Source organism: Eretmochelys imbricata, chromosome 14, assembly GCF_965152235.1.
Source record: "Eretmochelys imbricata isolate rEreImb1 chromosome 14, rEreImb1.hap1, whole genome shotgun sequence".
In the NCBI taxonomy this organism is placed as follows: domain Eukaryota; kingdom Metazoa; phylum Chordata; order Testudines; family Cheloniidae; genus Eretmochelys; species Eretmochelys imbricata.
Genome location: NC_135585.1, coordinates 26,557,154 through 26,579,196, shown reverse-complemented (window position 1 = coordinate 26,579,196; position 22,043 = coordinate 26,557,154). Strand labels below are relative to the sequence as shown.

Sequence of the window (22,043 nt, the reverse complement as noted above, 5' to 3'; positions counted from 1 at the left end):
GGGCGGCAGTCCGTGTCCCGCGGCGGCAATTCGGCAGCAGCTCCGCCGCTCTTCCAGGCACGGCAGCAATTCAGTGGCGACTGCTTGGGGCGGCAAAATTGGTAGAGCCGCCCCTGCTCACTAGCCCCTCCCTGCCAGCTGCACTGCATGCCTTGTGGAGTGGCTGCCACACTGCAGCACAGCTGGCTGCCAGCGGGGCTCCTGGCCCTGCAGCACAGATCCCAGGAAGAGACAGCACAGAGTAGGGACCTCAGGCTTCTGTGGGGCAACTCCAGATCATGTGCACACGTCCCCTGCGGCCTGTTCTCCCGGTCTGCCAGATCCAGCAGGAGCAGGGGGCTTCGGAGTCTGGTGGTGGGTGCCAGGGAACAGGGGAAGAGCCCCGAGCCTGGTGGGTGCATGTGTGTACGCAGGCAATAGCGTGTGAGTGTGTGGCTGCGTTCAGAGTTTGGGTGGGGGGTTCAGAGCTGAGGTGTGGTTGGGTGGGGGGTTCTCAGCATGGGGGAGATAGGTGTGCCAGGCATCCCCTAAAAGTCCAGTCGGTAGCGGGGGCCAGGGGCTAAGGCAGGCTCCCTGCCTGCCCTGGCTCTGCGTGGCTACTAGAAGTGGCTGCCAGATCCTGGCAACCCCTAGGCATAAGGGCCACCAGGGAGGCTCCGCATGCTGCCCCTGCCCCAAGTGCCAGCTCTGCAGCTCCCATTGGCTGGGAACCACGACCAATAGGAGCTGTAGGGGTGGCGCCGCAGAGGCCCCGCAACCCAAACCTCCTCCCGCACCCCAACTCCCTGCCACAGCCCGGAGTCCCTTCCTGCACCAAAATTCCCTCCCACAGCCTGCACCCCCGCCACCACAACTCCCTGTCCCAGCCCTGAGCCCCCTCCTGAACCCCAAACCCTTCATCCCCGCCCCCACCCCCCCACCCCAACCCAGAGCCCGCTCTTGCACCCCAAACCCCTCAGCCACCACCCTCGTCACTTCACACACACCCTTCAGCCCCCAGGTCATAGTTTAGCCCTTCCAGACTCACCTCTGCTTCCCTTAGGGTTCTTCACTCACCCCAAGCCTAGGAGGGCTGCAGTGGGATCCCCTCTCCCACTTCCCAGGCTGAGAGTAGCAGCCCTGGCCCCCACGGGACTGGGGCTGACATCAGGAGCACCAGCCGACCAGGGCTGGCTGACAGTTGGAGGCTCTCCTTGCGGCATGGCGGGGCTGCTACAGTCAGCCGGCCCTGCGAAGAGGCCAGCCCTGGGTGGCTGTGGCTCCCACTGTCGTCCCCCAGGCTGACTGCCAGCGGGAGCCCTCGGCCACCCAGGGCGAACTGACAGCAGCTGAAAAAAAAATCCTCGAGTTCTCTCGTGAGAACAGGAGTCGGGCTTAATTTTACTTAGAAATCGTGTCCCTCAGACTTAATTCGGGAGAGTTGGCATAACTGCACTTGTAAATGAGGGGGAGGGTGGACTGGCAGGCGGGGAATGTGGGCAGGGAACAGGGAAGGTCTAGATTTGAGGGGAGTGGGTAGGACTAGACTGGGATGAGGATAGAGCAACGAGAGGTCACAGAGGGATGAATACAGCTTGCCTCCACCCTGTCCTTTTCTGTACAGTTCCCCTGTTTGTCACTCTGACAAGTTGAAAGTGTGTGAGGGGGGGCCCGATTCTCACAGACCTCCCTAGCTAAACAGTTCCCAGTTACACACCATAGCAGTCCCCCAGTGTTTCACTCAGAACATATGGCCAATCTGCAGAGAGTGGAGCATGCAGTACCTGCATCACTGCCAGCTATTTTGAGCACAAAAGTCAGCGATTTATGGAAGTTTTAGAAGATGCAGCCACATCCCTTGCAAGGCTGTCTGTGGACAGCTTCTGCTGCTGCCTCTGTGCTCCTTATCAACTCCACCAGGAGCCAGAGGAGCTGCTTGATTTACAGACAGGCAAAAATAAACTATTATATAAAAAAAACCATTGTTTTGATGATGTTCTCAGATCATGTGTTGTCTCAAGTGGACAATCCCAAGGCTCTCTCCTGCCACCTAGTGGACAGAATCAACCAACATATTCATAGTTTTGTAAAGGCCAGCAATTGTGAAAGCTATGAAGAATAAGGCCCACATACTCAAAGGTACTTAGGTGCCTAAGACTCAGATTTAGGTGCCTAAGTCATAGTGTTAGGCACCACTGAGTCCACTAAACCCCTTCTTGGCTGCCACTGAATGCTGCAGGTGTTAAATTCACTTGGCACCTAACTTTTCGCTGTAACAGTTCCCTAGCTGCCTACATTTCTGCACTGGGGTATGTCCACTTCTGCCTGTCTCCTGCCTAAGTTCTACTGCAATCCATGAACCAGGTGAAGATACCTGCCGGAAGGTACCGGTGGGGCTTGATCTGGTACGCATGATTGGGTCCCATTCAAAATCTGCTTAGAGGAGGTTGTTCGGTCACTATCAGCCTTGTGACCCTGGGTGTCTTGTGCCTGTGCAACTTAGGTCCAGAGCTCTGACCTCAGCCTGCCAGCAACCCACAAGCCTCACGCACATCAACCTGCAGATGGGTCATCAGTAAGGTTGGGAGCAAAGCACACAGGCATTAGAGCTTCTCAGTGACAGGGTAGTAGGGAATGTTGGAAAAAACACATTTGGCAACCATTGGCAAAACAATATATTTTCCCAACACCCTGTTCTTGGAAATGGCTGGACCAGTTTTGTTGGAACTTTCCAAAAAACTTCAGCATAAGGCAGACACCACGCATGGGGAATTTTACCCAGAACAGTTAAAGTTTGTTGAAGTTATAAGGGTCTTATAGTAGAAAGTATTGGCCAACTTTAACTAGGGGTTTTGCTGCCAGCTCCATCACTGACTAATTGGAAGGAGTGGGATAGAAATCATATGTCAAATTGCCTTTCAATAGATTTGTAAATCCAATCTAAGACATGTTGGGCCCTCTTCTTTCTACCCACACCACTCTCACTGAGGTCCCCAGTGACCTCTTTCTGGCCACACCTAAGGGTCTTTACTCCATTTTTGCCCACCTCTGCTGCTTTTCACTCTGTCAGCCATCCTCTTCTTGCAGAGATCTTTTCCTCCCAGCTTTTCAAAATAACATCCTCTCCTGGTTTCCCTCCTGCCTCTCTGATAGTTTCTTCCATTTCCCTTCCTGTGGGTCCTCCTCCGCCGTGTCAGTGGGGAATACCAATGCTGTGCCCTTTGCTCCCTGCTTGTCTCACTTGACTCCCTGTCTCTCAACAGCTTACTGGGTTCAGGTATCAGTTCTATGCTGCTGACTCACAAATCTCTCTTTCCACCACTGACGTTTCTCCTTCCATCCAATTTCCTAGTTTGGCCTGTCTCGCTGATATTGCCTCTTGGATGTCTTGTCATCCGTTAAGCTTAACACAGCCAAAATCAAGCTCCTTCTCTTCCTTCCCAAACCTTCACCAGATCCCCCCTTCTCTATCATTGTTGACAACATCCCCATCCTCCACACCACTCAGACCCACAATCTGGTGGTTACTTTTCCCTCCTCCCTTTTCCTTCCCCCATACTGCAAATTCTGCTGCTGCTTCCTCAACACCTCACCAGGAACATCTTTTTCTTCCCATCCTGACAGCCTCATCCCTCATTCTGGCCCCCTTTGCACCCTATCTACTGCAACATACTCCTCTCTGGCTTCCCTAATTCAGTTTACCAGATATGAACCTCAAGCCTCACCCACTCACCAGCCTGAGTGGATTTCCGCCTCGCTTTCTTGATCTCCTCTTCTGTCTTGTTGCTGAGCTTTATCTCCAACTGCTGGGTTTTCATTTCCAGATCCTTCTGCCTCTCTGTCAGGGCTTTCCGGGCCTTGAATAAACAAAGCACACCAGACATGCCTTACAGAAGAACTTCCAGCTGCCTCATGATGTCTATAGAGTCCATCTCTTCCCAAATGAAATCATCCCAGTACAGCAAGTAGGTACCCTGTAGTGATGTGCATGCTGGGGACATTTTATGTCACCCAAAGTGTCCTTTAAAGTGTCTCATCAGCTTCAGCCAGCCTGTCTCAGCAGTGATTAGGTTTGAGTACAGACAACTCTCTTTTGCAAACCAAGAAGCCAAGTGAAAAGCTGAGGGAATCGTCCCTCCTGACTTAGATTGAAAACACTCTATGGCAATGACAATGCAACCTGCACAGGTGATCATGCACCAAGCGGCACAGAGCCCTTCTTAGGTCTGCTCTTGATGGCTCTGTGGTCTGCTTGACAAGCCACACTGGGGACCTGGCCAGGCAATTTCATGAGAAGAAATGACAACTTACAAGAACCCGGGTGTTACCCTGTAGTTAATGACCCATTAGCGCTGGGTGAAATTTCCTGGATGAATCATTTACTTGCCAAAAATGTAGTTTTAAATCAGCTGCAGCTACTAGTTGTTAGGATATAGATATGCAGGCCTGTCGGTAAAGGCCTCTACTCTAAGAATTTAGGTGTATTCTTATCACTTGGCTAGTTAGAGGTATAAAAGAAAGAATCAAAATCACTGTCTGCCAGTGTAAGGTCCTTCTCTTACTGTGACAGTCCGAGGCCCGGTTCTTAAGCTAAGGCCTTTGGCTAAGCAACAGAGGCAGCCATAAGCTGGGAAGCGAACGGTCACATCCTCACATTCCAAACTAGTCACATTGAAAGAAGGTGCTATTGGGCTGTTAGGAATACAATTCTGTCCTGATAATGCCTATCGCCTCCGGAGAAAGGGAAGTGCCTAGAAGATGTAAAAGGAAACTTAGTTTGATAGCATCCTGTCTCTCAAGAACTCACTTATCAATAGCTGCGATGTGAAATCCTCACTTCTGTATTGTTTTGTCATTATAGTTCCCACTTTGCTATTGTTTGTCTGTATAATCTCTGTCTGGTTCTGTGATTGTTTCTGTCTGCTGTATAATTAATTTTGCTGGGTGTAAACTAATTAAGGTGGTGGGATATAATTGGTTACATAATCATGTTACAATATGTTAGGATTGGTTAGTTAAATTTCAGGAAAATGATTGGTTAAGGTATAGCTAAGCAGAACTCAAGTTTTACTCTATAGTCTGCAGTCAATCAGGAAGTGAGTGGGTGGGTGTGTATGGGGAAAATGGGAACAGGGAATGGGGGTAAGGAAACTGGAATCATGTTTGGCTAAGGGCAGGAATGGGAACAAGGACACAGGTGTAAGGCTCTGTGGTGTCAGAGCTGGGAAGGGGGACACTAAGGAAGGAAACTAGAATCATGCTTGCTGGAAGTTCACCCCAATAAACATTGAATTGTTTGCACCTTTGGACTTTGGGTATTGTTGCTCTCTGTTCTTGCGAGAAGGACCAGGGAAGTAAGTGGGTGAAGGAATAAGCCCCAACACTAGTGAGTACAACAATTGGGTTTCACATATTGCAGGTGAGTGCCCTAAGCACTGGACTCTTGAGTCCTTGGGGGGTGGGTCTCTCAATTTCCTCTTGAAGCTGTTCCATTCTACATAACTAATCAAATATGTATTGCAGCAGGGACCGGAGTCCACATAGCCCCCAGATCACCAGGCTTACAGAGCCACTCGTCTGCTTTTTCTCTGGCTCAATAAATATTTAATATTTATACAAAGTGCTACAGCTTCAGCAGGAGAGCCCACCCCCACAGCCTCAGAATATCGGACAGCTCAGTGGATGGGGCCCTTGGCTGTAATACTAGAAACCCAAGTTCAAGTCCCCTGTGGCTGATGTAGAGCAGGACTATGACCTTAAGCCTTGCAGTTTAAAAGCAAGAGCCCTAATCACCGGGCTATAGGATCTGGAGTGGGGGGTACCTCTTCCTTTAGAGGCTTTGTGAATGGCATTTCAAATTTCATTTGCTTTTAATAGAAAAAGTGGTTTAAAATGCCTAAAATCTAAGCAATACATTCATATGACCCAAAATGTTTGTTTCACTGAGAAAACCAAAGAATTTTCATTTTGGGTTGATCTGAAATGTACTGGGATTGGGTTTTTGGTTTGACCAACAAACGGAAGAATTGATTATTGCTCAGCTTTAGTCCGAAGTAGTGAGGCCTCATGTTATAAGGGTTAGCGATATTAAACACCAGATTCATTTGACAGTCCTAATTGCTGCGCCCTTACCCAGGGGTCTTATGTTAGGGACACAAAGTCTTCTCCACTTTGTTCCTGTTACCTTCTGGGGGTGGCTGGTTGGGATCCCCACCTCCAGCAGCTGCTAAGGGGGGGGACACTGCCACCCCCAATTTGACAGATGTGCACTAGTGTCATCAGAGGAAGGACTGCTGCCCTCCCCACATAGTGCAGACACACTGGCAAACTGAAATCAGGTGGCCCAGGGTGCAAGGGGTTTCCCTGTGATGAAGGGAAACCCTGAAGAGAAACTGGTGATCTGGGTCAGGTCTGGGGCTTGAAGGGAGATGGGGAACTCCAGGAGGAAGGAAGAAGCCATGGGTCTATTCTTCCTGTCTTGGGGCACAAGAACAGGTGAAATTAAAAGGTGGAAATTCAAAACTGATAAAAGAAAATACTTTTTCACAAAATGTGTCATCAGCCTGTGGAACTCACTGCCACTGGATGTCACCGAGGCCCAGAACTTACCAAGATTCAAAGGGGGATTGGACATTTTTTGTAATACAAAAATATCCAGAATTATCATAGTAAATACTAAAAAGGGAGAATGTTGAAAGGAATACAAACCCTCCTGCTACCAGGCGCTGCGTATGAGGGGCTAAGAGGAGACTTTCATGGGGAGTCATTGCCCCACAACTGCTATGCAGGGTTCTGGCACTTTCCTAGGCAGTGGCAGCTGCTGGCCACTATCAGAGACAGGATCCTGGACTAGATGGTCCTCAGGTCTCATGCAGCCTGGCAATGCCTACATTCCTGTGACATGTAAGTATAAGGCTTGGGGTGTGTGCCACAGCTTCTTGCCCATGCCCTCGCCTCTTGCAATGCGTGAGAGTAATTACAGGAAGGGAGGTCCAGTGGCTAGGGTACTGCACGGAGATGCAGGGAATCTGCTTTCAATTCCTGGCTCAGCCACAGGCTTCCTGGGTGACCTTAGGCAAGTTCCTCAATCTATTCTGTGCTTCAGTTCCCTTCTGTAAAAGCAGGGATAGCATTTTCCTGCACCACAGCAGTGTTGTGAGGATAAAATTCATGAATGATTGTGAGGCATTGACACTACAATGATGAAAGCAGTGCAGATAGTCCAAAAATATGAATCATCTCCAGTCACCAACGGAGCAAGCCAGACACTCGGCCCTTGCAATACTGTCCATTGGGAATAAAAAAAAATTGTTGGAGAACAGGGCTCCTTCAATGTGCCAAATGAATTCATATACAAAAAGGCTTTCACAGTGCAATTCAGAATTAGTTTAATCTACAGAGTGCTTTATATCAGCCTGTTTCTGTGTAGTAGAGGTAAAATATAAAGATAGACAGCCAGGAAAGAAAAAGTATACCTTGAACAGCAAGCAAAAAAGAGCTCAGTTCACCTACTCTAGAAAAGGGCTCTTCAGAGTCTAAGCATTTAAGACCAGGGTGGTTAAAAATCATGATTAAAAACTGATTTTTAAATCCAAATCCCTATTTTTAATATGTTGGTCAGATTTTTTTATTTGCATGGTGCTTGTTCTCTACTGTGTTCTTATTTTATAGGCTTCAATTGTGAATGTGGATGTCTTGAACTTTTCTTTAGTTTTCTGATTGTTATAGAATTTCAGCGTTTTTTTCTGTTTTCTTTTTATTTTTTAAAACATTTTAATCTGAAATTGCAGTAACAAAATTTTAAATTAGTTTTTCCAAAGCCTTAATCTGATTTAAATTAACAATTTTTTTAAAAACAATCAAGTGCTTTAAATAATTATTTAAATCAATCACCTTGATTTAAATGGTTCCATCATGTTAATGGACCTAATTTGAGAGTATACCAGTAATTACTTCTGCTGTACATGCAGGTGAGGAAACTGTACACACACATTATCATGTTAGCCACCTGTGAATACATTTACCCTATCTGTACGCACAGTTGCTGAGGTTACCTAAACACACAAGGTAGACATGTTTGGCACAAGCTGTTGCCTCTTTAGTTAAAAATCAGGCCAACACTCCCTTGCCTCCGGTAACATATTGGAGATTTTGACCTAATTTGGAGGCTGCTTTTTGTGTATGTGTTGAGTTACACACAGACATCCCAGCCCTGGAATAATGGCTCTCTACATCGACTTCACAGGCAATTACTGGTGGGTTAATTTTGCAGCTTTGAAAGATTTTGAGGGAGGAATATTTGGTGTTGGGCTTAGCTGGCCAGGCCATAAGAGGGCATTGAAGCTGATAGAAATGGAGCCTGGCAGAGGGCTACCTGCTTTGTCTGTGTCATGCTGAGCAGATGCCACCCAGGGGTTCTGCATTTGTTTTCTAATCCATTGATTTAATTATCCCTCTGGATAAATGGTTGGATAATGTTTGCTTCAGATACGAGTCTAAAGAACTTAGCACAGCTGGGGAAAGTGCTTTCCATGTAAGCCGTGCAGACTGACAGTTTTCCATGTGCTGTGTCCCTGGCCGTCTGGGAAGGCCATGTAATGTGCACTCCAGCATATAGTTTGGTTCCTGAGAATGCTCTGCGGGGACTTAACAACCAACACCTGGATCATTCAGCAGTATTGTGTTTTGGCTTCATACAGGACACAAACAGTGCTGGCACCTGGCTTTTCCTGCCCTTTCTCCAGTCAGAGAGTCAGTCAGGAGAAGGGGTGGAATGCAGAACAGGGGACGGGGCATGACCTCAGCTGTCTGCTGAAGGTGTGTGTACAACTGGCAGAGGCTTTGCTGGTGACCTTAGGTAACCCATGTTAGATTGACATCCCTGCCAGGCCCTGTCTGGCTAATGTGACTGCAAAGCATGCATCAAGATGGATATTTTCACCTAATGCCATAGCAATATATTAACTTAGAGAGTGAGAAGGGTTGGGTTAGAGACATAATTCAATGTAACACAAATATCTCCAGACATGACACTGCCTCCCTGGTTTCCTATGAATCACCAGAACAGAACAAGACTTTAGGAGTTTAGCACAGCAGATCACACTCCGCCTCTGGCAGAGTCCTCTCCTGTGTAGTTAGAAGCTGAAGAGAAGCATTCCATGAGTTTTTTCTTGTGTCCCAGAGATTATCCCACCAAAGCTCACTCTGCTTCATTCTCTGTTCTTACCTTTTCTACTGCTGTGTAGCGACTAGCCAGCTGCTTCCGTAAATCTGCAATGTGATGGTCATATTTCTTCATGTCTTTCTTAAAGTTCTCTCTGAAGTTGAGCAGTGGTTTCTCCACCTCACTCTGGAGCTGGGAATGACAACAGAAAGGGGCATTGGGAAGTGATAACAGCCAAGCACTGATCGGGAGCATAACATGGCTGGATGCAGTTAGCTGTTTCTCCTGGAAGGCTTGTTCACAATGGACGAGAATGCAGTGCTCATACTTAGCCAGAGATGCAATTTTAGCAACATGATGGCAGAACGGGCTAGGGATCTTTCCCTTCCCAAAGAAAGCCTGGAGCAAAGCTGCCTCCACCCCAGCCTGTCAGTTAAGGGAACGTAGGAGGAATTTCTCAAAGGTCACAAGATTCTTAGGCTCTTGCTATCCTCTCTCATCAGAAAGCCTGAAACCTTTAATCTCCTACAGAGATACTTGTAACAGCCACCGTCACAGTGCCTCCTACACAGTTAATGAATTTCCCCAGCCCATGCCCTGGGGGGACAGTGCTGTTATCCCCATTTTCTGATGGGAACTGAGGCCCAGAAAGAGTGAGTGACTTACACCAAGTGACCCAGGGAGCCAGTGGCAGGACCAGGAATTAAACCCAAACCTCCTGTGCCTTACCACAAGACTGTCCCGGTCCCCACTCCAGCTCGAAGGTGGCAGGAAGCTGCCTCTCCCAGGCGCAGCGCAGGCATCACACTCACACCCTGAGTTCTCCACTGAGCTGGGGACCACACAGGCGGTCAGTGCATCCCGCACTGCAGGTGGCCTCGGACGACAGTGAGTGGGAGGGAGGGAGGGAGTGGGACTATGGCTCTGCCTCCTTCCCTTTGCTTTGGGAAATCGCATACTGTCAACATACTTGGACAGAGGTGGCTGTGTGCTCCACTTAGCAAATGGCCTGCAGTGTTTTCTAGCCCTCTCACCAGGTGTGCAAGAGGCAGGAGGTGTCTTGCCCCCCCCCCCACCCCAATAACCCTGCACATGAGCTGGCCACGCACTGGCCTGTGAGTTTGAAATCTGCTGCTACCCCCAAGGCTATCGGTCCCCTTTGCCTTTTGGTGTCAGCGTCCCTCTCTGTAGGACAGAGTGATAATAATAATATTCCCCCATCTGACTCTTATGTTCTGTTCCCAGCTTTGGCAACAGAGTGGGGTCTAACGGGTTAGAACAGTGTTTGCAGAGAGAAAAGGCAAACACACATATTTCCTTAGTGCTCTCAGATTTTGCCATTTGGACTACCTATGTATGTTCATATTTTCCTTATTAATATCCCCCAAAGGCTGGACCACTACCAAACTCCTGGAGAATGCTCTGTGTGAACAGAGGAGCTTGCAGATTACCTTAGAGGAAAATTTGAGATGAACCTCTGCCTCATCCGCCAGACTTTTCTTCAGCTGGGCCCAGGCCTCTCCTAGGGTGCTGAAAAACACAATGCATCACTGGTCAGTGCCCTGATCCGAGTGTTGTAGCCATGCATAGCCCCCACCGGAATTCATGAGACAACCTTTCGTTTGTGCAGTGTATATTGTTATCAGCCCTTCATTGTATCATATTCAACATACTGATGTATGCACCATCCAGCTACTACAGCTTAATCAATCAGACTGCTGTCCCCTCAGCATGAAGACAGTAGTACCACTTCACACCTCTCACATCTCAGACACAAAGACCTGGACAGCCCCCTCCCAATAGAATTCCCTCACATTAGCTAATGGAAAAAGTATAGTCATTAAAACCTTCTACCATCCACAATGTTTAGAATCCCTGAGCCTGCAGACCTCTGAAACCCTGTGTACAAAAGTGGTTTAGCTACGTGTCTGCTTCATAGCCCTCAGTTCTGTCTTAAAGACACCTGCTGCTGAAAACATTGTCACATCTCCAGGCAAACCACTGAAGTGCACAGTGTCCCCTTTCCACAGTGAAAATGATGGAAATGAAAGAGGCTATGGAAAGGGACCTCCAATTACAGGCAGTCAAGAGAGCAACAGTAGCAGAGTGCCCAGAAGGCAAAAAGCCAAGTAATGGTAGGAGCAGATTAATATTTTCAAATTAACGATGAACTGAGTATGCAAGATGGAATCATATTTTGAGGCCAGAGAGCTGTTGTCGCTGCCTCATTACATAGGATACTGTGCAAGAAATTCATGCCTCACATCCGGGCATTGACAGCTCTCTGAGATGGACTCAAGAGAGTGTTTACCAGCCAGGAATGAATACACAACTCTGCTCCTTGAAAGAAGGGTGTCATAACCACCAGCCGAAAGAGACTGTTACCACATGAACTGCCCGCCCCACCATGGGAAAGGTGAGAGTGAACTTACATATTCAATGAAAAGCAGTACTTGATTACAAGGGATACTACTTAAACTTTTGGGATGTCAGTGCCCTGCCTGATACAAGAAGCAAGTCAGTGACTGGCACTTCGGCATTCTGGATGCTGCATTCACTAACAGACCCCAATTTGCCTCAGAAAATTTCAGGGAATTTGCAGGCAAATGGGAGTTTGACAACCACACCTCCTCCCCAGCATAACCACAGAGAACTGGTAATGTGGAATCAGCTGTGCAAATAGCTAAGACTTTTACCCAAGGTTGTTTCTTCTGGTTAGCATTCCTCATTAGCATTTTTGGCACACAGGAATACCCCATCACAGGGGTGCCAAACAGTGCATCACAGGCACTGATGGGAGAAAGGACCGAAACCTTGCTACCAATGAGGGGAGACATGCTGAAGCCAGACGATGGAGATATGGCTGAGAAGAGATGGCCAACAATAAGAGAAAGCAGGCATTAGAGTATGACAGGTCAGCCAAGGACCTACCGTGAGAAATCAGCCATTAGACAGACACTAGAAGAACTGGACTAAAGGCCTTGTGAGGGATGCAATGGCACCCAAGTTATATGAGATGTCTGTGCAAGACATGTCTGTGCAAAGCCTTGGAAACAAGCAGGGAGAACTGGAGGTCCTGGTGATGTCAAGGAACTATGACGTGATTGGAATAACAGAGACTTGGTGGGATAACTCACATGACTGGAGTACTGTCATGGATGGTTATAAACTGTTCAGGAAGGACAGGCAGGGCAGAAAAGGCGGGGGAGTAGCACTGTATGTAAGGGAGCAGTATGACTGCTCAGAGCTCCGGTACGAAACTGTAGAAAAACCTGAGTGTCTCTGGATTAAGTTTAGAAGTGTGTGCAACAAGAGTGATGTAGTGGTGGGAGTCTGCTATAGACCACCGGACCAGGGGGATGAGGTAGATGAGGCTTTCTTCCGGCAGCTCACGGAAGCTACTAGATCGCATGCCCTGATTCTCATGGGTGACTTTAATTTTCCTGATATCTGCTGGGAGAGCAATACAGCAGTGCATAGACATTCCAGGAAGTTTTTGGAAAGCGTAGGGGACAATTTCCTGGCGCAAGTGCTAGAGGAGCCAACTAGGGGGGACGCTTTTCTTGACCTGCTGCTCACAAACCAGGAAGAATTAGTGGGGGAAGCAAAAGTGGATGGGAATCTGGGAGGCAGTGACCATGAGTTGGTTGAGTTCAGGATCCTGACGCAGGGAAGAAAGGTAAGCAGCAGGATACGGACCCTGGACTTCAGGAAAGCAGACTTCGACTCCCTCAGGGAACAGATGGCCAGGATCCCCTGGGGGACTAACATGAAGGGGAAAGGAGTCCAGGAGAGCTGGCTGTATTTCAAGGAATCCCTGTTGAGGTTACAGGGACAAACCATCCCGATGAGTCGAAAGAATAGTAAATATGGCAGGCGACCAGCTTGGCTTAATGGTGAAATCCTAGCGGATCTTAAACATAAAAAAGAAGCTTACAAGAAGTGGAAGGTTGGACATATGACCAGGGAAGAGTATAAAAATATTGCTCGGGCATGTAGGAATGATATCAGGAGGGCCAAATCGCACCTGGAGCTGCAGCTAGCAAGAGATGTCAAGAGTAACAAGAAGGGTTTCTTCAGGTATGTTGGCAACAAGAAGAAAGCCAAGGAAAGTGTGGGCCCCTTAATGAATGAGGGACGCAACCTAGTGACAGAGGATGTGGAAAAAGCTAATGTACTCAATGCTTTTTTTGCCTCTGTCTTCACTAACAAGGTCAGCTCCCAGACTGCTGCGCTGGGCATCACAAAATGGGGAAGAGATAGCCAGCCCTCTGTGGAGATAGAGGTGGTTAGGGACTATTTAGAAAAGCTGGACGTGCACAAGTCCATGGGGCCGGACGAGTTGCATCCGAGAGTGCTAAAGGAATTGGCGGCTGTGATTGCAGAGCCATTGGCCATTATCTTTGAAAACTCGTGGCGAACGGGGGAAGTCCCGGATGACTGGAAAAAGGCTAATGTAGTGCCAATCTTTAAAAAAGGGAAGAAGGAGGATCCTGGGAACTACAGGCCAGTCAGCCTCACCTCAGTCCCTGGAAAAATCATGGAGCAGGTCCTCAAAGAATCAATCCTGAAGCACTTGCATGAGAGGAAAGTGATCAGGAACAGCCAGCATGGATTCACCAAGGGAAGGTCATGCCTGACTAATCTAATCGCCTTTTATGATGAGATTACTGGTTCTGTGGATGAAGGGAAAGCAGTGGATGTATTGTTTCTTGACTTTAGCAAAGCTTTTGACACGGTCTCCGACAGTATTCTTGTCAGCAAGTTAAGGAAGCATGGGCTGGATGAATGCACTATAAGGTGGGTAGAAAGCTGGCTAGATTGTCGGGCTCAACGGGTAGTGATCAATGGCTCCATGTCTAGTTGGCAGCCGGTGTCAAGTGGAGTGCCCCAGGGGTCGGTCCTGGGGCCGGTTTTGTTCAATATCTTCATAAATGATCTGGAGGATGGTGTAGATTGCACTCTCAGCAAATTTGCGGATGATACTAAACTGGGAGGAGTGGTAGATACGCTGGAGGGGAGCGATAGGATACAGAAGGACCTAGACAAATTGGAGGATTGGGCCAAAAGAAATCTGATGAGGTTCAATAAGGATAAGTGCAGGGTCCTGCACTTAGGACGGAAGAATCCAATGCACCGCTACAGACTAGGGGCCGAATGGCTAGGCAGCAGTTCTGCGGAAAAGGACCTAGGGGTGACAGTGGATGAGAAGTTGGATATGAGTCAGCAGTGTGCCCTTGTTGCCAAGAAGGCCAATGTCATTTTGGGATGTATAAGTAGGGGCATAGCGAGCAGATCGAGGGACGTGATCGTTCCCCTCTATTCGACATTGGTGAGGCCTCATCTGGAGTACTGTGTCCAGTTTTGGGCCCCACACTACAAGAAGGATGTGGATAAATTGGGGAGAGTCCAGCGAAGGGCAACAAAAATGATTAGGGGTCTAGAACACATGACTTACGAGGAGAGGCTGAGGGAGCTGGGATTGTTTAGTCTGCAGAAGAGAACAATGAGGGGGGATTTGATAGCTGCTTTCAACTACCTGAAAGGGGGTTCCAAAGAGGATGGCTCTAGACTGTTCTCAATGGTAGCAGATGACAAAACGAGGAGTAATGGTCTCAAGTTGCAGTGGGGGAGGTTTAGATTGGATATTAGGAAAAACTTTTTCACTATGAGGGTGGTGAAACACTGGAATGCGTTACCTAGGGAGGTGGTAGAATCTCCTTCCTTAGAGGTTTTTAAGGTCAGGCTTGACAAAGCCCTGGCTGGGATGATTTAACTGGGAATTGGTCCTGCTTCGAGCAGGGGGTTGGACTAGATGACCTTCTGGGGTCCCTTCCAACCCTGATATTCTATGATTCTAAGAGGGACAAGTGGCAGAAGGAACAGGAGGCACTTATGAGCCAGCAGACAATACCCAGAGAGCCTGCAGAGATACTGAGATCATCACAGAATGGAGAGTCAGAAAACCACCCGCCAAGGAGACTCCACAAAGAAACAGTTTGCTAGACTTGGTGAGTGGACCCAGGAAACAGAAATAGATCATTCCTGGAGTGGTCACCTGTTGAGGAGATCAAACTAGATCAAAGATTGTGTAACCAGCTGGGTCTGGACGATATCCAAACTCAGTTATGGGTTAGCAACCTCCAGCCAAAGGGACACAGAGTGGGAGTCAATTGTTGGTTTGTAATGTTTATATAAAATGTTTGTAAAATAAAAAAGATGCATCATGAACTGGACTCAGAGGGCCATTGTTCCCTGCGGGGGGCTGTTATTAAGGGGACATCAAAGAAACAGGCAATGTGGAGGACTTAGGCTGGAAGCCACCTGGACGGAGCAGTGCACAGGGTTAAATAAAGTTTTCCTTGTTCAGCTTAACCTGAATCCAGCGTCTCTCATTGTGAATAAACACTTGTATTTTTCTAACTTTTCTGTTTGTTTTTCTCTTTGCTTTTGTAAAAAATGAACTCTTGACCCTGGCTAGTGGGCTCAAGAGGACAGCTGTGTTATTCACTATATCTTGGTGTAGTGAGTTAGCAGTGACTCCTCCCCCTCTGGGTCAGTGGAAGGCCACTCAGCCTCATTACATTGCGGGCATTGCTCACAGTTGGGGAATTAGTCGAATCACACTCGGCCTGTAGCTCTGTAGCTGTCAAGTCGACAGCTTGGGCAGAGTGATAGGCAGTTAGGGTCTCTAGCCCGCAATCAGGGCAGTGAAGGTTCTGTGGCTCGGACCTGTACTCTGGGCCGAGCAGCAAACAAACAGTTAGTAAGCCGAGCCCTTAGGGTGGGGAGATCCAGAGTCTGGTTCTTGGGCCTACACTCAGGACCGAGCGGCAAACAAATAGTTCGGAGCCCAGACCCTTAGTCATAGAATCATAGAATATCAGGGTTGGAAGGGACCTCAGGAGATCATCTAGTCCAACCCCCTGCTCAAAGCAGGACCAAGCCCCAGTTTTTGCCCCAGATCCCTAAATGGCCCCCTCAAGGATTGAACTCACAACCCTGGGTTTAGCAGGCCAATGCTCAAACCACTGAGCTATCCCTCCCCCCAGGAGTCAGGGTGGAGCAACAAGTCCTCCGGGCTCAAGCCGGGGTAGAGCACCCAACCACAGGCTAGAGGTCTTGGGAAGGAGTTAGAGCACCCCAAACACAGACTAGGGGAGCTCGGGCAGGAGCAGCGCCTAGTGTCCTCACTCGGCGGACTGTAGGCGGATGCAGGCCCTCTGGCTTACAGGAGGGGGAGTACTGCCACCCCAGGGTGGGGTGGCAGTGAAAACACCCATCTCCACTGCATCCCAGCCCAGCGCCCTAACAGTGGCAGAGCGGATCCGCCACTGGGTCAGCGGGGATCTGCCTGCAACACACTGACCTTGTCGCAGGCCAGCTCTTAACCAGAGAGTTGTCTAGTTCTCCTGGGCTACTTCCTATCTCCCCCAGGAGTGAACCTGGGTCCATAAGAGTTCCTCTGGATCATTGGGTAGAAGGCCAGCGGCAGTCCCAGCAACGTCGACCAGTCCTCAGCGCCACAGGGCCCGCAGCGGTCTCCCAGCTCGGAAGCAGGCAGGAGGTGTCTGGCCCCTTCAGCAGCTGCAGCCCAACTGAGCTCCCAGACCTGCCTTTTATACTTCCTGTCCTGCCCCCTGACTGCCGGTGGGAGGGGTGAGCAGGGCCTGACTCCACCCACCACCAGGGCTCTGTGAGTGGTCCCTCCCCCTCTGGGTCAGTGGGAGGCCACTTCGCCTCACTGCACTTGGTCTCCTGCTTGCTAGGATTGCAACCAGTTTTCTACCATATTTCATCTATGGATTTCTTAAAGTTCTTTCATATGACTGGTTCTGTCTCTGGGAGGTTTAGGAGTGCCACAGGATTAATGAGCTATGCTGGATCCCTCTGCAGACTTGTGAGGGTTTGAGAACTTTATTTATTACTCCTAATATCCAGTATGCCCCACACTGTGCTGGGAAGCTCCATCAGAATCTGGAAGCCAATCATGGATCTGAGGAACTTGCTGAGTCATTCATACTCTTATCAAACCTCGGCCAGACCTCAGCAGTCCACAATGTATGGACCAAGCATACTTCTGATAGTATTAATTCCCCCGGAGTAATTTCCCCACCAATCAGGGCTTGCTACATGATCCATTAGTCTGTAATGAGAGGTGCAAATTCTAGAGTGCACTAATGTGTCGTGCACTAACTGGCCTGTGTGGACCCTGCTGGTGCACACTAAAAGTTCCCTGTTTGAAATGGGACTTTTTAACATGCACTAGGGAACTTTTTGTCTGTGCCAGCAGGGTCGACACAGGTCAGTTAGTGGGAGATATGCTAGTGCGCACTAGAATTTACACCCCTCTAGTGCCCTTTGTAGATGATCCCTCATTATTTCTAGGCCTCACATTTCTCAGACATCATGGGAACAAAAAACAAGTAGTGACAAGACGTTGCCAAATGGGACAAATATCTAATTTTTCAACTTTCTGTATCTTGGAATAGAATAGGCCAATTCACCCAGGGTTTGGAAAAAACTATGCCCTGTCTCCCAGCTGACATGTGGCAAACTGCACTCTGAATGGACATTTCCTGAGAATTTTGTTGAGACTGAAGTGCTGAAAGCCCCTTATTAGAAATGCAGTGACAACCTTAACTACAGAGAGGCCAAGAGGTTTCAGTCTCCCTAACTGTAAAATGGGGATAAAGATCCTCACCCTCCTTTGTAAAGTGTTTTAAGATTGACAGATGAACAGTGCTTAAATGTGCTATAGAGAGACACAGCAGTTCCTCTTTACTTAACACTGAATTTGATCTTTTATTTTAAGCAGGAATTCAATCTATGGATTTGTTTTTGTTTCTGTATGAAGATAAGTGTACCCTCCCCAAATTTACAACCCCTAATCTGTGAGTGAAGGCTGAATTTCTGGAGGATTTCAAGTAAATCTAGTATTCAGAAGATGAGTAAAAATAAACTAAAAATGTTTCCTTTAAGGAATGCCTCTAGCTGCTCCAAGTCTGCCTGTAAGAAGGATCCAGATTTCTGACCTGCATAGCAATACAAGTTGTACAGAAGTTTGATAGATCATGAATTCTGCCTCAGTACAAAGGCATTTGTGCATCCATAATTGAGACATGGACTTCATACTGGAGAAGGCAAGTCCTATTCACCAAAGAACATCCAGTTTGCTGCAGCCATTTGAACTCTGTGTGCAGCCTAGGTAGATGAACTCATCAATGCTCTCCACAGAATCCAACCCCACCTGCACAGAACTTTAGACTTCCCCCAGAAACACACACCACACACTGAGTCTGCACACAGATAGCAGTGCTGAATAGGAGCAGCTCCTGCTCAGCTTGTAGTCAAGGTGTGGTGTTTATATAAGTGAAGGGGATTGCTGTGTGGTGTGTAAAGGTGTTTCTTTCACTGGATGTAGAAGGAAGCTCTCTGTGAAGCTGTGGAATCTCTCACTGACAGTAGGAAGGTGCTGGGTGATGTTAAGACACAGATAAGAGATGTCCCACAACTTGGCTTTCTTTTCTTTGAAGTGTTTGCCTGGGGGGCTGTCACGCTTACCTAACTTTAAAGAAGGGCTGTCAAGCGATTAAAAAAATTAATCACAATTAGTCACACAATTAAAAAAAAAATCTTGATTAATCGCACGATTTATTGCACTGTTAAACAATAATAGAATACCATTTATTTAAACAGTTTTGGATATTTTCTACGTTTTCAAATATACTGATTTCACTTACAACACAGAGTACAAAGTGTACAGTGCTCACTTTATATTTATTTTTGATTACAAATATTTGCACTGTAAAAAAAGAAAAGTACTCTAATAGTATTTTTCAATTCACCTAATACAAGTACTGTAGTGGAAACTTTTTATCATGAAAGTTGAACTTACATATATAGAATTATGTACAAAACAATAACTGCATTCAAAAATAAAACAATGTAAAACTTTAGAGCCTACAAGTCCTACTTCTTGTTCAGCCAATCACTCAGACAAACCAGTTTGTTTACATTTGCAGGAGATAACGCTGCCCGCTTCTCGTTTACAATATTACCTGAAAGTGAGAACAGGTGTTCTCATGGAGCTGTTGTAGCTGGCATTGCAAGATATTTATGTGCCAGATGTGCTAAAGATTCATATGTCCCTTCATGCTTCAACCACCATTCCAGGGGACATGCGTCCATCTGGATAACGAGTTTTGCTCGATAACTATCCAAAGCAGTGCAGATGAACATGTGTTCATTCTCATCAGCTGAGTCAGATGCCACCAACAGAAGGTTGATTTTCGTTTTTGGTGGTTCGGGTTCTGTAGTTTCCACATCTGACTCGCTCTTTTAAGACTTCTGAAAGCATGCTCCACACCTCTCAGGTTTTGGAAGGCACTTCAGATTCTTAAACCTTGGATCAAGTGCTGTAACTATCTTTAGAAATCTCACATTGGTACATTCTTTGCTTTTTGTCAAATCTGCTGTGAAAGTGTTCTTAAAATGAACATGTGCTGGGTCATCATCCAAGACTGCTACAACATGAAATATATGGCAGAATGCGGGTAAAACAGAGTAGGAGACACACAATTCTCCCCACCAAGGAGTTCAGTCACAAATTTAATTAACGCATTAGTTTTTTAATGACCATCATCAGCATGGAAGCATGTCCTCTGGAATGGTGGCCGAAGCATGAAGGGCCATACGAATGTTTAGCATGTCTGGCACATAAATACTTTGCAATGCCAGCTACAAAAGTGCCATGTGAATGCCTGTTCTCACTTTCAGGTGACATTGTAAATAAGAAGCAGACAGCATCATCACTCGTAAATGTAAACAAACTTGTTTGTCTTAGCGATTGGCTGAACAAGAAGTAGGACTGAGTGGACTTTTAGGCTCTAAAGTTTTACATTGTTTTGTTTTTGAGTGCAGTTATGTAACAAAAAAATCTACATTTGTAAGTTGCACTTTCATGATAAAGAGATTGCACTACAGTACTTGTATGAGGTGAATTGAAAAATACTATTTCTTTTGCTTGCCATTTTTACAGTGCAAATATTTATAATAAAAAATAACAACGTAAAGTGAGAACTGTCTACTTTGTATACTGTGTTATAATTGAAATCAATATATTTGAAAATGTAGAAAAACATCCAAAAAATTTAATAAATTTCAATTGGTATTCTACTTTTTAACAGTGCGATTAATCGCGATTCATTTTTTAATTGCGATTAATTTTTTTGAGTTAATTATGTGAGTTAACTGCGATTAATCAACAGCCCTACTTTAAAACCTTTTAAATGGTTTTTGTTTATTAAATGAATTATATTATAAGGATTTTTAATATAGACCATTAATCGTGAAACCAACTCCTAGCACCCCTATATTCTAGCTCCCAAAAGATTCTCCCAGTCTTCTCTTGAACGCGTCTAGTGACAGGGCCTCCACATCGGTGATTTCTGTTAATGGCACAGAAATGTGCTAGTGCAGGAAAACTAAAGCAGTGTACACGAGCCCTCCCCTGCCTTCTTCGGCATATCACTCCTGGGCCTCCTACCTCCTCCCCAGGGCAGATGCAGTGCAAAGGAGAGAAGGTCTCTCCTTTTGCTCCACTGGAGGAAAGAACTCAGGATTAGAAGATACTGTTGCATCTCCCTCTCTCCTGACGCTACTGGGCCCCCTGAGGGTCAGTAATCAGCAACTTCATTTAATGCACAGATCCCTCTGTGATTCCAGCAATGCAGCGCTGCCATTTGCTGAATCCCAAGTATTGCTGTAGTTTAGAACAGCTATAATATTAAACACAAATGATTAGAATTTTTAACATTTTGCACAATTGCTCTTAAAAACATACTGATCCTGTCAATCAATGGACTACTGCTCCAGAAGGTTCTACCCCCCACCCCAATAGAACCAGGATAATAGGCTGAATTACCCATTGCTCTCCTCAAGAGAAGAGCATGTGCCTAAGTTAGGGGAAATGCCTTTTGTGCAAAGGCTCCTTACCCTTCTTCTTGAGCAGCCAATGAATTCTGAGACAGTTTGGACAAGTTCTTGGCATATTCTTCCTCAATCTTTATCCTACAGAAAACAGACAGCAGTGAAAATATATTAAATATGGAAGGAATCACTACAGAGCAAAGTAAATCATCAGATTTTCCAGTGGGGCCTTACTCATGAATGTTTCTTTTTATCTCCTATTATAATCAACCTGTGGAACTCACTGATGAAAGATATTGTTGACCCATAAGAATGGCCATACTGGGGCAAACCAATGATTCAGCTAGCCCAGTATCCTATGTTCTGACAGTGGACAGTGCCAGATGCTTCTGAGGCAATTCTGAGTGATCCATCCCCTGTTGTCCAGTCCCATCTTCTCACAGTTGGAGGTCTAGGGACACCTAGAGCATGGGATTGCATCCCTGACCATCCTGGCTCCACTGATGGAAGTATGCTCCATGAACTTATCTAATTCTTTTCTGAACCCAATTATACTTTTGGCATTAAAAACATCCCCTGGCAGAGAGTTCCAAAGGTTGACTGTGTATTGTGTAAAGAAGTACTTTGTTTCAAACCTGTTGCCTCTTAATTTCATAAGGTTCTTGTATTAGGGAAGGGCTAAATAACACTTCTCTATTCATATTCTCCACATCATTCATGATTTTATAGACCTCTAACATACCCCCCATTAGTCTAAAATGAATAGTCCCAGTCTTTTTAATCTCTCCTCGTATGGAAGTTTTTCCATACCCCTAATAATTTTTGTTGCCTTTCGCCATACTTTTTCCAATTCTAATATATCTTTTTTGAGGTAGGGCAACCAGAACTATGTGCCGTATTTAAGGTGTGGGGTACTATGGATTTACATAGTGGTATTAGAAGAACATATGAATCGCCATACTGGGTCAGA

General features: G+C 46.7%; 1 protein-coding gene across 2 annotated transcripts in view; it reads right to left on the bottom strand.

Annotated features, from left to right (window-relative positions):
• Positions 1–22,043, bottom strand: part of GAS7 (growth arrest specific 7) — a 216,901-nt gene that overhangs the window by 20,775 nt on the left and 174,083 nt on the right. For both annotated transcript variants that reach the window (XM_077833933.1, XM_077833934.1), the window contains exons 8-11: positions 21,140–21,214; positions 10,594–10,672; positions 9,206–9,334; positions 3,713–3,836 (exon numbers count right to left, since the gene is read on the bottom strand). In XM_077833933.1, coding sequence (XP_077690059.1) covers positions 3,713–3,836; positions 9,206–9,334; positions 10,594–10,672; positions 21,140–21,214 — 407 coding nt within the window. The remainder of the gene's footprint in view (positions 1–3,712; positions 3,837–9,205; positions 9,335–10,593; positions 10,673–21,139; positions 21,215–22,043) is intronic.